The 16,966-nt window shown below is 40.3% G+C and overlaps 1 protein-coding gene across 2 annotated transcripts in view; it reads right to left on the minus strand.

The window, feature by feature from the left end:
* Nucleotides 1–232: 232 nt before the first annotated feature.
* The window catches only part of ZNF365 (zinc finger protein 365), a 77,174-nt gene continuing 60,440 nt past the window's right edge, over nucleotides 233–16,966 (minus strand). For both annotated transcript variants that reach the window (XM_056529833.1, XM_056529832.1), the window contains exon 6: nucleotides 233–466. In XM_056529833.1, coding sequence (XP_056385808.1) covers nucleotides 254–466 — 213 coding nt within the window. In that variant the 3' untranslated portion in view covers nucleotides 233–253. The remainder of the gene's footprint in view (nucleotides 467–16,966) is intronic.

Genomic DNA, 16,966 nt, shown 5'->3' on the forward strand with positions numbered 1-16,966 from the left:
ACTCTCCACTATAGCGGCATGCTGGGTTAATTGCCAACCGCCCAGACTTTTAAAGTCAATGGGTCAGCAAGTGGTTAAAAAAAAAAAAACTTATTACATAAGACATTTTCTTCCATCGCTCAGAGGCTACCTGTCTTATGAAGTTTGGTTTCTGTGTCGTATGTGAAGGAATATCATCTTATAATAATAGAATAGGAATATCAGCTTCTTATAATTTTAGAGCACAGCAATTTAGTATCTTGACAAGGCACAATTAGCCTGTGATTACAATTACAAACATTAACCAGAGGTAATTGCACTTGTTTTTCCTCCTTATACTGTAACAATGCTTCTCTGGTCCTTGAAGATACTTGAGGCTTGGTTTTACTGCTCTGTCCACATTTCGTACGTCATGAGACGCTGGCTTCTTTTTTTGCTCTTGCGTCATCCTAATGCAGATTATTTCCATATATCCTGTCTGAAGTGCCTGAAGTTGAAAAGGAACTGTTATGAGGCACATGTAATGGTACTGCATTTGGTATCTTCAAATTCTGCAAATGAATAACAGAAGACTATTTTTGCTCTTTGTATAGCATCATTCTAACATCTCCAATTGTACTCTAAAAAAGTGCATTACTTTTTATTCAGTGCTTTTTAAGTGATCTTCTTTGAAACATATTTGCTTAAGTGAGGAACGTTATTTATTCAAGCAAGGGTATTGTCTTTCTTGGCACTGTTCAGACATAACATCCCAAGCACTATATAGAATCATTTTTATTTTATTCAGCGATACTTTCAATACACCAATGTTACATGCTTCACAGGTTGAGTCTAAACAACACTGAGTGTTCCTTTTACAACATTTTGGGGGCACCGCTCCTTACTCATGGGCCTGTGCGCTTCAATGAGGAATATTTTAGTAAAAAAGTAATGAACCTTCTGTGCGGTGATTGGATTGGTGCAAGGTTGTCTAGACTAAGTTGTAAAACCACATACAACCTTAGGGTAGGTGTGGTGCTGTTTTGGGAAGAAATTAGCTCTATTTCTCTATTCCTGGATAACCTCTTTATTAAGATATGAAGTCTGAGGATTGGAGACAGAGGTGCAGGGGTGAGATTTAAAGTCCCCTACTTTAACTATAAAAATATATGTTTGGGTGCACCGATGGTGAGGTGCACCATGGAAAATGTTAAACTAAGATATAACAAATAAATATATAAAATATTTGAAATATGCTACAAATATTGATCTCCTATAAGTGAGTTACATTTCTGGTTTTCCACCTACAAATTCATACCTGCCTGCCCACATTCACTATTCACTATTACACCCATCCTTTACTTTTGGATCTATATGTGAACATTCGGTACCATAGCATGTGCAACCTATTTAGATTTAGTTGTGCATCATGTAAAGATTCTGCAGCAAAACTCCCATCATTTCATTACCCCTTACCACCCCCCACCCCCAAAATCGAAAGTCCAAAATACAGATACAGCATCAGAATTAAGTCTTATGCCCCAGAATATAGTTCATAACATAAATACAGCACCAGAAGTAATCTTAGTGCATAAATACCATACCAGAACTAACCTCAGTATATAAATACAGCACTAGAACTAATCTTATTGCATAAATACAAGAAAAGAACTAACCTTAGTAAATATATATATATGTATATATATATATATATATATATATATATATATATATACATACATACAGTACCAGAACTAATCTTGGTACGTAAATACAGCATCAGAACTACTCTTATTGCATAAAAGTACTAACCTTTGTAAATATATATATATATATACAGTACCAGAACTAATCTTGGTACATAAATACCAAGATTAGTTCTGGTACTGTATGTATATATATCACCAGAACCGACCTCAAACAAGAATACTACCACCTAACATTATAGCATTATAGACCAGTAAAGTACAGTAACTATAGTACTGATCATAGTATATGTAGAGATGGAGGAGATCCATGTTCATGTGTATTCCAGATCCGTGTGGGTGCTCAGCTCCAGGACCAGACCAGGGTCCCAAACAGCAATATCCAAATGGTAGGTAGAAATGGCACTCCAAGGTAGTTGAAAAAGTAGGTGTTAATTCACACATCTGTGATACAAGCGACGTTTCCACTCGTCAATAGAGCCTTTTTCAAGCTTTTTCGTGCTTGAAAAAGGCTCTACTTGACCAGCGGAAACGTACCTACTTTTTCAACTACCTTGGAGTGCTGCTTCTACCTACCATTTGGCTATAGTACTTATCATATGCTAAATTAAAATGACACTCAGAAACTCACATCTTCTCAGATTGGACTCATTAACTTTCTTTTCATCTCCATCTACTCCAGGTCCTATGAAGATATCAGGCCATGACTCTCTGCACAGTCTTATATCACACTTATCTCACTGTGCAGTCACTACTTATATAGTGCCCACTGAATGAAAAAGACCCCACTCTTTATCCTGAAATACAAATGCCATACTATGTGCCCTTAAAGGGGTACTCCGGTGAAAAACATCTTTTCCCCTTTCCAAAGGATATGGGGATAAAATGACTGATCGCGGGGGTCCCGCTGCTATGGACCCCTGTGATCTCCGGCACGGCACTCCGGTCGTGTTCACTCCGTGCCGAATGACTGGTGACTACAGCTGCCACACCCCGCTCTATTCATGTCTATGGGAGGAGGCGGGACGGCTACATACTCGCCACCACGCCCCCTCCCATAGACATGAATGGAGGGGGCATGGCATGACGTTACGAACATGGAAACTCCAAGCTTCCATGATCTGGACACTGCCAATGTCGGCCTAGAGATCGCATGAGTCCCAGTGGTGGGACCCCCGCGATAAGACATCTTATGCCCTATCCTTTGGTTAGGGGATAAGATGTTTTTCGCCAGAGTACCCATTTTAATTAAAAGGTTGCTTACTGTGCCCTATTTGTGCAACAGTCGATTCCAAAAGTACAGGTACAGATACAGAGGAATCCAAAGGTGGGGGCCATTTCGGGAGAATCAGAGACACAGAGAATCTGGGGGTAATCCAGGCCTATCAAACATCAACACTTCCCCCATCCCCACCACACACATACCTCTGGTCTACTGTATACTTTGATAAGTGCTATTAGAAGAAAGCACAGTATTTTTCATACAGTATGGTATAAAAGTGCAGCAAACCTGTCTTCATATGTTGCCCCTGTACTATAAAAAAAAACTGTAACATAAAAAAAATTATAATTCTACTTTGAAAAAAATCTATTAAAATGTACTTATTTTAAATCAAAACTACAATTGTTTGTCAGATACCTAAAAAATAAATTGCCAACCATAACCAATACATGTTATACAATGTACTGTACTTATATACAGTATATAAATGCCATATCCCAGCACTATGCACTAGATGGCAGTACATACATATAAGACATGCATGTATTACACCTTAGAAATTGCAAAATATGTACAAATCGAATGTATCTTCTGCAGAAAATAAAACACATGCACTTATTTATTCAAATTAATGACTAATTGCCTTCCTCCATATCAGTTCTGCTGGTACAGGCTTAAAGGGGTTCTCCTCTGTAAACATTGTATCTTCTATAGAAAGGAAAGGGGATAAGATATTAGATCGTGGGGGTCCTGCCGCTGGGGACCCCCGCAATCTCCGTTGCGGCACCCCTCTCATTCGGTGCCTGGAGCAAATTCTACTCCGTGCCCAATGACTGGCGATGCCAGCCGCCACACCCCCTCCATTCACGTCTATTGGAGAAGGCGTGAACGAGGAAGCCACAAGCTTAAGCAGCACTAGGATTAAGGATACAGATCCCCTTCGCAAATGGATTCTAGGAACCAAAACAATGCTCAAGCATAGGATGATGGCTGGATCATGTTTATAAATACGCTAAGCATACAGTAGATAGGTAGGGAAAGGTTTTAGAAATATGTACTGGTCCTTTAAATAATAACAAGTGGCCATGCACACTCTTTAGGGGAAGATCCAAAAGTACAGAACACACACTCCACTAGTGTCCAGCTCACCGCTCCTAGTTCCAGTGCACGGAAACGTGTGGACTTCACGTGTAGAAGCAGGTTTAAATAAGAAGAAGAATCCAGCACTGCAGGTCCAACGCAAGGAAGCTGTTTATTGCATATAAACACACGGACACAAAACGTGGATCACAGGTGACGCGTTTCGGCAAACTCTCTCACCTTAGTCGTACAAAGGAGGATTAAGATCCTTCTGGTCTATATAGGGGACAGGGGGTGACAACACCTGAGTGGTATGGGTGGAGTCACTCCCCTCCCACACAGACACAGATTTGCTATACAATTCACACTGAAAAAATCGCACCAATAAACTGAATAATATGATACATACACAAATAATCATCGTGAAAATACAAATATATATGCAAAATATCTACTGTGAAATATACATAATAATAAGAACACAGTCAAATGAAAAACATATAAAATAATAAATGTGTTAATTAATACCCCCACCATCAAAAATAGGGTGGATATACCAACATAAATCAATAAATGCCATAACCAATAATATGTGTATAAAATAAAAAAATGCCAATGGAAAAGGGGTATAAAAATACAGTAAAATCTTGTGTGTGTGAACGAGTCTCAAGTTATACTCACATGTGTTAGTGAGTAATGAGAGAACCGTTCACACAGCAATGTTGGAAAAAAATATCCGATGGTGATACTCACTCTCAGTATCCCAGTGATTTATGTGACTATATCATCCAGGTAGTAGACTTTTTGTTGACTCACAACTTTTTTCAGTTTGACCAGCAATTTTATCTCCAGATCACAGGTGCGTCGATGGGGGTGAAGTTCTTCCCCTCTCTCGCCAACATAGATATGTGTTGGTGGGAGAGGGAGACATTATTCGCCCCCATCAATCCATTTTCCACCTCCATCCAGTGGTATGGTCGCCACATCGACAACCTCATATTTATATATGTGTATAAATATGTGTATAAAATAAAAAATGCCAAAGGAAAAGGGGTATATAAATATAGTAAAATCTTTGTGTGTGAACGAGTCTCAAGTTATACTCACATGTGTTAGTGAGTAATGAGAGAACCGTTCACACAGCAATGTTGGAGAAAAATATCCGATGGTGATACTCATGCACCAGACCAAAACTATAGAGATATCTAATGCAAAAAACATGTTTATATTGTATGAGGTGCAGAGTAATTATCGGAACCACACTAAATAGTAAATAGTAAACCTAAGGGTAAATCACTGGGCATGTTGTATATGAACAAATAAATGCATACCTAAAATAATTCAGTATGGATAGTGCATATGTGTGTACACATAAATACATGTGAATATCTGTCTTGCACTGTTAGACCCAGTGAAAACCCTGTAACTGAAAGAGGTCCGTAAAGCGCTAACACTGTTAAAAGGAGACAAGTGTGAACAGGAGGCAAAAAGGCACAACGATCTCACCACACCCCATGTGGGGCTAATAATATAACATGGTGTCTTGCCTCCTGTTCATACCTGCCAGGAATCTAGTACCCAACTTGAGGATCCAATAGACCTCTCGGTCCAAAAGCTTCCTCCTATGATCCCCTCCTTGTATCGGGACTGTGACCTTCTCAATGCCTTGGACATATAGGCTCTGAAAGGAGCCTGCATGATGCTCTGCACAATGCCTACTAACCATGGATATGTGACGGGAGTTAAAATGTGGGATGTCCGACAGATGCCTCCGAACTCTCACTTTGAGGGCACCTGTCGTACACCCCACATACTGGATGTTACACTCCCGGCATGTGATACAGTAAACTACAAAAGTAGTATTGCAGTTAATGTATCTTTCCATTTAAAATGTTTCTCCATTACTCGTGGACTTGAAATCTTTGCTGTTAAGCATGATGCGGCAACATGTGCATTTATTATGGCCACACTTATACGACCCTTTATGTGGCAACCAACTGGGTATAGTAACACCAGTACGTTGAAATATACTTGGCAAAACCCTACTTGCAATAATTCTAGCTTTCCTGGAGACCACTCTAAAGCCATTCGAAAAGACCCCAGAAAATGCTGGGTCCCCCGAAATCATAGGAATGTATTTCATAACAATTCTACGAATGGCAGTAAAGTCGTCGCTAAATTGTGTGACAAAGGTCAAGGGATTCCGGTTCTGACACTCTTCATCCAAGCTAGGGCTGGGGTGTTTCCCCCTCAGCAGCTCTGATCGATCACGGGCGATCCGAACAGCACGACTGATGGAGCCCTCTGTGTATCCCCTCTGTTTCAAGCGTATACCTATGGCTTCTGACTCCCGGGTGAAATCCTCCTCTCTAGAGCAATTACGTCTGGCATGGATCATCTCCCCCACTGGAAGATTCCTAGTGACGTGGGGGGGATGGTACGAGTCAGCTCGCAGGATAGAATTAACGTAAGTGTCATTCCTGTATGTGGACGTAAGAATTTTGCTCTCATGTCCATCACCAGTGAAATGCAAATCCAGGAAGGATACCGTGCCTCGGCACATAGTAACCGTGAATTTCAAATTGAAGGGATTGTTGTTTAGGTAGTCAGAAAAAGATTGTATGGCCGCTACATCGGAACCCCATATAAATATGAGGTCGTCGATGTAGCGACCATACCACTGGATGGAGGTGGAAAATGGATTGATGGGGGCGAATAATGTCTCCCTCTCCCACCAACACATATATATGTTGGCGAGAGAGGGGGAGAACTTCGCCCCCATCGACACACCTGTGATCTGGAGATAAAATTGCTGGTCAAACTGAAAAAAGTTGTGAGTCAACAAAAAGTCTACTACCTGGATGATCTAGTCACATAAATCACTGGGATACTGAGAGTGAGTATCACCATCGGATATTTTTCTCCAACATTGCTGTGTGAACGGTTCTCTCATTACTCACTAACACATGTGAGTATAACTTGAGACTCGTTCACACACACAAGATTTTACTATATTTATATACCCCTTTTCCATTGGCATTTTTTTATTTTATACACATATTATTGGTTATGGCATTTATTGATTTATGTTGGTATATCCACCCTATTTTTGATGGTGGGGGTATTAATTAACACGTTTATAATTTTATATGTTTTTCATTTGACTGTGTTCTTATTATTATGTATATTTCACAGAAGATATTTTGCATATATATTTGTATTTTCACGATGATTATTTGTGTATGTATCATATTATTCAGTTTATTGGTGCGATTTTTTCAGTGTGAATTGTATAGCAAATCTGTGTCTGTGTGGGAGTGACTCCACCCATACCACTCAGGTGTTTTCACCTGGTGGGGGGATGGGGCCCCTGTCCCCTATATAGACCAGAAGGATCTTAATCCTCCTTTGTACGGCTAAGGCGAGAGAGTTCGCCGAAACGCGTCACCTGTGATCCACATTTTGTGTCCGTGTGTTTATATGCAATAAACAGCGTCCTTGCGTTGGACCTGCAGTGCTGGATTCTTCTTCTTATTTAAACCAAAAGTACAGACTACCAGAAGTTTTTTACCCACTTTACTGCTCTAACGTCGCAGCTGTGTTAAAAAATTATATACACACATATATTTATTTACATATTTTTTACCACTTTTTCCCCCCGAAATGTACTAACCAATTTTTTCATTTCAGATCTATGTATGCAGAGGACTTTTTTGGATTCGGTGAACTACATCATTGACCCGCGTTTTTTTTTTTTTAATATTAATAAAATAGTTAACGAGGGTTTTTGGGGGGAGTGTTTTTTTTGAAAAAAAAAGAAAGTAAAACGTGTTGTGTTTTTTTATTTTTTATTATTTACTTCACAGGCTTAGTAGTTCAAGTTGTCTTACAGAGGGAGTCCATTACTAAGCCAGGGCTTAGCGTTCACCTCAAATACAGCTAGCGCTAACCCCCACTTATTACCCCAGTACACACCGCCACAGAGATATTGGGAAGAGTCGGTACCAACAGGCCTGGGGCATCAAAAATGGCCCTCCTGGGCCTAGGCGGCAACAGGCTGGCGTTATTTAGTCTGGGGAGGGCCAGTAACAATGGTCCTCACCCACCCTGGTAATGTCAGGCTGTTGCTGCTTAGTTGGTATCTGTCTGAGAATGAAAATATGGGGGAACCACACACGATTTTTGCATTAATAATTAAATATAAAAAAAAAAAAAAAACGTGTGAGGTTCCCCATATTTTCAATCTCAGCCAGATACCAACCAAGCAGCAACAGCCTGATGTTACCAGGGTGGGCAAGGACCATTGTTACTGCCCCCCCCCCCCCAGCCTAAATAATGCCAGCATATTACCACCTAGGACCAGGAGCACCATTTTTTACTCTCCCAGCCTGTTGGTATCGGCTCTTCCTGGCCCCGTCTATAAGACAGCTTTCACTACTAAGCCTGTAAAGTAATAAAAAAAAAAAAAAACACGTTTTAAAAACTTTTACTCCAAAAAACACTACCCTACAAGCCCTCGTTAACCATTTTATTAATAGTACACAAACAAAAAAAGCCGGTCGTAGTCCTCTGCATACACAGATCTGAAATGAGAAGGAAAAATTAAAAAATAAAAATTGGTTAGTACATTTATGGCAACCTCTTCCTTGGGGAGAACACCCATAAAGCAGAGTTTCCAAACAGGGAGCCTCTAGCTTTTGCTAAACTACACCTCCTATCATTTCCAGATAGCCTTTGCCTGTCTGGGAATGATGGGAGTTGTTATTTAGCAACAGCGAGCCTCCAGTTAAGCAACAACTGGAGTCATGTTGTTTCTTAACTACAACTCCCATCATGGGGGCACCCTGTTCATAGCAGTGAACCCCTGCCCCTTCATAGCAGTGTTTCCACACCAGGATTGTTCCAGATGATGCAAAACTACAACTTCCAGCATTTAGTTGTATGTGCATGCTGGGAGTTGTAGTTTTGTAACATCTGGCAGCACCCTGGTTTGGGAAACACTGGTAAGAAGGGGCAACACTGTGTAAAGCAGTGTTTCCAAACCAGGATGTTGCAAAACTCCAATCTCAGCATGCCCAGACAGCTAAAGGCTGTGTGGAGATCTGTACATCCCCTTGCCTGGGATGTTCCACTGCTGGCACCCACTGACTTGCACCGTGTTGTAGTGCTGCTCCATCAGTTTTTATTTTTAGATAGATAGATAGATACACTGCTCAAAAAAATAAAGGGAACACTTAAACAACACAATGTAACTCCAAGTCAATCACACTTCCGTGAAATCACACTGTCCACTCAGGAAGCAACACTGATTGACAATCAATTTCACATGTTGTTGTGCAAATGGAACAGACAACAGGTGGAAATTATAGGAAATTAGCAGGGCACTCCCAATAAAGGAGTGGTTCTGCAGGTTGTGACCACAGACCACTTCTCAGTTCCTATGCCTCCTGGCTGATGTTTTGGTCACTTTTGAATGCTGGCAGTGCTTTCACTCTAGTGGTAGCATGAGACGGAGTCTACAACCCACACAAGTGGCTCAGGTAGTGCAGCTCATCCAGGATGGCACATCAATAAGAGCTGTGGCAAGAAGGTTTGCTGTGTGTGTCAGCATAGTGTCCAGAGCATGGAGGCACTACCAGGAGACAAGCCAGTACATCAGGAGACGTGGAGGAGGCTGTAGGAGGGCAATAATCCAGCAGCAGGACCACTCGTTCCCCAGACCTGAATCCGATTGAGCATATATGGGACATCATGTCTCGCACCATCCACCAACGCCATGTTGCACCACAGACTGTCCAGGAGTTGACAGATGCTTTAGTCCAGGTATGGGAGGACATCGCTCAGGAGACAATTGATAATTTTTGTGTGATTTTATTGTCAACACATTCAACTATGTAAAGACGAAAGTATTTCATATGATTAATTCATTCAGATGGATGTGTTAGTCTTCCCTTAATTTTTTTGAGCAGTGTAGATAGATAGATAGATAGATAGAGATAGACAATGAAAAGAAAAACTGCATGCACAGTATAAATTTAAAATTATTAACTTTAATGACAGCAATAATTATTTCAATACAGTTACTACATTTGCAAGAACTGTGTGGCAAAAACACATTTAAAATTACTCATATCAGATATATATATATTTTTTATTAAAGTGAGATAAACATATCCAATTCTGTAATATAGTAACTTGCAACTGTTTAATGATTGATATATAAAAATATCTGTACAGAGAGGATTGGTTATACTGTACAACACGACAATAATATTTATTAAAGATAGGTAGATAAATCCACACCAAGGACAGAGGGGTTCTATAGTAAGTGTTTCAATAGTTAAAGCCTATTATTGAGGTACTTTGGCTAAAAGATATTATTTTTAACTAAATGTGGACAGACAGACTGATCTGTAAAACATCAATAGGTTACAGACTGTTACACAATAAACCATAATTTCCTATCTCTTTACCCTGGCGGCCATGATTGAACTGCTTGCATTAACAAGTGGTTTTTGCTTTGCGTAGCTGTGGTACGCTGTGGTATCCCCCTGCTACACAACAAGAGAGCATGTAGTTGTGTCCACCCATAATATCATTTATTTATACAAATACATTCAAAATTGTGTACTGATTAATTTCTTAACCTGTTCACGACAATGTATTGTACATATGGGAGAAGTGGTTGAAGGCTAAAACCTGCACCATTGTAAATGTACAGCGCGGGTTTAAAGTTTCTTCAACTGAACTGGAGCAGGTCGGGTCCTTAGCTGTAAGAGTTTGTAACGCCTGTCTTCTTTGCTATCTACATAGTGCTCAATATGCGCTGCATTGAGAATAGACATAATGGCAATGCTGTTTTCTCTACTGGACCTGGCGATCACATGATTGGCAGGAGTCCCACAGTGTGGTAGAGCTGCTGGGTCTTAGCAGATCCAGATCAGCTCTGCCAGTGGCTAATGTCACAAAAGAGGGCAATGACAGAAATGACACACTGCTACAATGTTAAGAGTGCACAGCCTGTATGAGAATGTTTAATATTGTGTGCAAAAAAGAGAAAAGTACATATTACGCACTCACCCGGTTTCATGCAAAAGAATAGGTGTCTTTATTCCAGGAATAACATGGAAAACAGGAGAATAGGTCGGGAAGAGGAAGGAGATGGAGCTCGGCCGAGCTCGTGGAACAACGGTCCCGTTTCGCGGGTTCTCTGCTTGGTTCCAGGGGCGTGACCAAGCGCAGAACACGCGAAACGGGACCGTCGTTCCACAAGCTCGGCCGAGCTCCATCTCCTTCCTCTTCCCGACCTGTTCTCCTGTTTGCCATGCTATTCCTGGAATAAAGACACCTATTCTTTTGCATGAAACCAGTTGAGTGTGTAATATGTACTTTTCTCTTTTTTGCACATAGTACCCCTGTTTGTTCCATATAAGCGCACCCCTGACGTCATTGCTGCACAACCCGTCCATCCACATCAGCTCAGCTTCAGCGTTCACAGTACCGCTTGATTACACTACAGTGCTGGCTCTTTTTCTATTTTTCTACCTAGTGTTTAATATTGTGTCCCCTCAAATTAACTCAACACACAGCCTTTAAAGGGGTTATTCCTTGGGAGTTTTTTTTTTTTTTAAGAAGATTGGCCATTCTACATTATAAAACAATCAACCGTACTCACCTCCAGCGCTCCCGCAATGCCTCTGGTGTCCTGTGTGTGTGAGAAAGCATGGTGGCATACTGCTGATCAGCCATTCACTGGCCGAGGCGTCACTTCAGACCCAAGCGTCATGCTTTTTTACAGAAAGAGGATCGTAGCCAATGACCGTAGCAGGACACCGGAGGTGCCGTGGAAGTGCTGGAGGTAAGTAAAGGTTTATTTATTTATTTATATAATGTAGAATGGACATTTTTCTTTAAGCCCCCCCCCCCCCCCCCTCCAGCTGGATAAAACTCTTTAACGTCAAAATCTTGGCAGCAAAACTGACTTCACCCCTAAGGCTAAGTTTCCACTTGTTTTTTTTTCTGCCAGTTTTTGGTAAATTGCCACTGCAGTTTTTGAGCCAAAGCCAGAAATGTATTAAAAAAGAATAGGACATATAAAGGAAGGACTTACACTTCTCCTCCCTTATGGATCAACTTCTGACTTTGGCTCAAAAACTGCAGTAGCAGATATCCAAAAACTGCCAGAAAAAAAACCAAGTGGAGACTTAGCCTTAGTGAAAATGTCCAAATTGGGCCCAAAGTGTCGATATTTTGTGTGGTCACCATTATTTTTCAGAACTGCCTTAAAGCGTACCTGCCTCCAATCCACACTACAAAAAAAAATTATGTATCTGTAATGGATCATCTTAATGTGTATTTTTTCTTGAGTGCAGTTTGGGCAACATATAGCCTCTGGGAGGCTGCTCATGTCCCCGGAGCACAGGGACACAGATCACACGCTCTCAGTACACAAATGATGCAGAGGTAAAATGAATATCAAATTAGCCTGTGTGAGGAAACCTAGTGACCATATTTATAACTCATTGCAGGTCTAGACCATGCAGGCACAGACCACAACAAGCCCAGCACCATGCTTGACTGTAGACAAGACATACCTATCTTTGTACTCCTTACTTGCCACCCTACATGCTTGACACTATCTGAACCAAATACATTTATCTTGGTCTCCTCGGACCACAGGACATGGTTTCAGTAATCCATGTCCTTAGTATGCTTATCTTTAGCAAAACAGATATTAATAGCTATGAGTTATTTTGAGGAAACACAACATTAAACACTTATACAGGCTGTGCACTGACTACTTTACATTGTAGCAGAGGGTCATTTCTTTAGTGTTGTCACTTGAAAAGAATAAAAGAATCAACAAAATGAGAGAATAAAATGAAAGAATAAAATATCTACAAAAATCTGAGAGATGGACTTATCAATAAGAGATACTGTAAATAAAGGAAAAGAAAAAAATGCTAGGGCTACTGAGTGCTCAAAATTGCTAAAAGTTGTCTGGCCATTTAGGACAGAAGCACTTGTTAAGAAAATGATCCTCAACCTGCACAACAAGCAGCTTTCTGGGAATGCTGGGAGTTGATGTTCCACAGCAGCTAGAGAGCCGCTGGTTGCAGACCATTGTGTTAAAGGGGCGGAGTACCCCTAGACATCTTATCCCCTATCCAAAGGGTAGGGGATAAGATGTATGATCACGGGGATCCCACTGCTGGGGACCCCCGCAATATAGCATGCGGCACCCACCTGTTTCTTGTCCGGAAGCGCTGGAGGGTCTGGGTCGCGACCACGGGAAAGGAAGTCGGTGACATCATGACTCCGCCCCCATGTGACATCACGCCGTCCCCCTCAATGCAAATCAATGGGAACGCCCCCTCCCATAGACTCGCATTGAGGGGACAGGGCGTGACGTCACACGGGGGCAGAGTCATGACATCACGGACTTCCGTTCCCGTGGTCGCGACTCAGAACCTCCAGCGCTTCCGGATATGAAACTGGTGGGTGCCGCCTGCAATATTGCGGGGGTCCCCAGCGGCGGGACCCCCGGGATAAGATGTCTAGGGGTGGAGTACCCCTTTAAGGCGTAAATCTTTACAGGGGTCATAGCTCTGTTTTTGGGAAACAAAGCTGCTTCCTGCAGCTGGCACTAGTTGTAGCTTATGAGCTTACCAAATACTAAAATATTAGAACGGAAATATTTCACAATATTCAGCAAGTTCCCTCTTGCAGCAGCTCTAAAGATATGTCAAGAAATGAATCTGAACAGAATGATGATAAAAGGGGAAGATTCACTTTGACCTATCAATAAATGCAGAATACAAAGGCTAAGGCAATGTTCACACTAATAAAGTTCCCTACATTTAGGGAGGAATTCATCAAGAGTGATGTAGGTGAATGTTTTTTTACCTCATTAATTCATGTGGTGGAAACTGTGTACCAGCACCAGATTTATTACACGGTGCAGGGCAAGTGATAAATCTGGTGCTGAACAAATTTCTTACTTCAGTACAACACTTTGTATGGTAATTCCTCTGTGACTTTTTGCGCAACTTTTTATTCCGTGGGACAAAATGTGCAATGAAAAGTCTCAAAACAGCATCTGAGACAAACTGTGCAACAAATGTGCACCACAAAACCAGGGTAAAACCAATGATAAATTCCCCCCTTGGTGAATATGTTAGCATAACTGCAAATACCATATACCAATATGTATTACAGTGTACTTGCATTAGGCACATTCATACTACTGACTAGTTTGGTCCATTTTCAAATGTATATTTTTATTTTGCAAGACTTCTGAGTGCAGCTTCTAGAGCTTTTAAAGTGAATGTGTCGCCATTATGTTTTTTTTTAACAAATACAAATGTTCTATCAAGATAAAGCATTTAATGTATGTATTTAGTTTTAGGACAATATAGTTTTAATGTTATTTATTATTAAAGTGTGTACTAGGGGGCTGCCATTACTGTAGCCTCTGTGTGGTGTCTCACTTCACAACACTTACACAGATGCTTTATGGCAGGCACAGGGCATAAAAAAGTTAAGACTGAGAATTACTCATATAAAAGCATGGGCAGCTTAATGCACATGTGCATAGCACAGATTAGGTGAAATGAAAAGTTGAGCCAGCACCTCAGCACTCCAGGCTGCACTTTCTGTGTTTGGGCTTCAGTCCAAAGTCTGTGTATGAGATGGGGGGAAATGTATTCTTTTTTAACTCCTTAAGGACTTAGGGCGTACCTGTACGCCCTGAGTCCGCTCCCGTTCTATAACGCGGGGCCACAGCTGGGACCTGTGGCTAATAGCGAGCGGCACTGATTGCGGTGCCACGCGCTATTAACCCTTTAGGCTTCTTTCACGCTACAAAATTCTCAGTTTTTTAAACATCCATATGAAGTTCCATCTGAAAACCAGCTGAAAACGGCAGTAACAAAATCCAATACGTCCGTTAGAAAATCCCATTATAGTCTATGGGATTTTCTAATAGCCGTTTGAACCCGTTATAGTCCGTTATTGATAACGGACGTTTTTTTGTGATGGAAGATATTAACGGGAGAAATAGTTAAAGGACTATTTCTCCCGTTTCTATCTTCCGTCACAAAATAATGTCCGTTATCAATAACGGACTATAACGGGTTCAAACGGCTATTAGAAAATCCCATAGACTATAATGGGATTTTCTAACGGACGTATAGGATTTTGTTACTGCCGTTTTCAGCTGGTTTCCAGACGGAACTTCATATGGATGTTTAAATGGAGAATTTTGTAGTGTGAAAGAAGCCTTAGACCCGACGTTCAAAGTTGATTGACGCGTCTAAAGTGAAACTAAAACTTTGCCGGTTAGCTCAGGGGGCTGTTCGGGATCGCCGCGGCAAAATCGCGGCATCCCAAACAGCTGTAGGATAGCAGGAGGATCCCCTACCTTCCTCCTCGCTGTCCGATCGCCGAATGACTGCTCAGTGCCTGAGATGAGGCAGAATAATTGATCAATAGTTTCCTATGAGAAACCATTGATCAATGTAAAAGATCAGTGTGTGCAGTGTTATAGCCCCCTATGGGAGCTATAACATTGCAAAAAAAAAAAGTGAATAAAGATCATTTAACCCCTTCCCTAATAAAAGGTTGAATCCTCCCCCTTTTCCCATAAAAAAAAAAGCAGTGTAAATAAAAATAAACATATGTGGTATCGCCACGTGTGGAAATGTCTGCATTATAAAAATATATCGTTAATTAAACCACACGGTGAATGGCGTATGCACAAAGTCCAAAGTCCAAAATAGCGTATTTTTGGTCACTTTTTATATAATGAAAAACTGAATAAAAAGCTGTCAAAAAGTCTGATCAATACAAAAATGCTACCACTAAAAACTTCAGATCACGGCGCAAAAAACCACCTCATACGCGGAAAAATAAAAAAGTTATAGGGGTCAGAAAATGATAGTTATGATTTTTTACAGATGTACAACAAAATCAAACCTTTACAAGTAGGGTATCGTTTTAATCGGGTGAACCTACAGGATAAAGATAAGGTGTCATTTTTTACCGAAAAATTTACTGTGTAGAAACAGAAGCCACCAAAAGTTACAAAATGGCGTTTTTTCTTCAATTTTGTTGCACAATGATTTTCTTTTCTGTTTCGCCATACATGTTTGGGTAAAATTACTGATGTCATTACAAAGTAGAATTGGCGCAAAAAATAAGCCATCAAATGGATTTTTAGGTGCAAAATTGAAAGGGTTATGATTTTTTAAATTTAAGTAGCAAAAAACTAAAGTGCAAAAACAGAAAAACGCTCAGTCCTTAAGGAGTTAAGCACAGATAAAACATAGAAAACAAAAAAAATGTAAACAAAGTATGTTAGAAATATTTTTCATTTACCATAAGGAGTGCAATAGCAAAAATTTGTTTTAATGAGAGTGCCCATTTAAAGAATTTACTTAGCCTGTTACACTGATGGATACATCAACACATATATATATATACACATAATAGACTTGTGCATTAGAAAAATTTTCGTTTAATTTCGTTTCGTTTTTTCGTTTTGGAAAAAAAATTCGGTTCGGCAATATTTTCGGTTTAGATTTTTCGGATACATTCGGTATTCGGGTATTCGGGTTGTTTTTTTTCGGATACATTCGGTATTCGGGTACATTTGGTAAATCTTTTTAGTCTTTTTTTGGACTTTAGCGATCCTAATAAATAATGGAGATACCTTTTTTATTAAAATTTTGCAGGGTATCATAAAAAAATCATAATAAAAAAGATACAGTGGTGATGGAAAAAATTGTATCTAATGAAATGTATGATTTTTATTATGAAATGTTTATTCATTTTTAAACAGGGATCAATTTATGTGAGCGGGTAAAGCACAAAAAATGGAGCCGACAATAATAAAAATGTAGTGTGTGCGTGTTTTTCACTTTTTTTTAAAACATTTTTTAGGTAGTACTACTACTCCCAGCATGGAACACACTCTTCCATGATGGGAGTAGTAGTTACC

This window comes from Hyla sarda, chromosome 7 (genome assembly GCF_029499605.1).
Source record: "Hyla sarda isolate aHylSar1 chromosome 7, aHylSar1.hap1, whole genome shotgun sequence".
NCBI classification, from domain to species: domain Eukaryota; kingdom Metazoa; phylum Chordata; class Amphibia; order Anura; family Hylidae; genus Hyla; species Hyla sarda.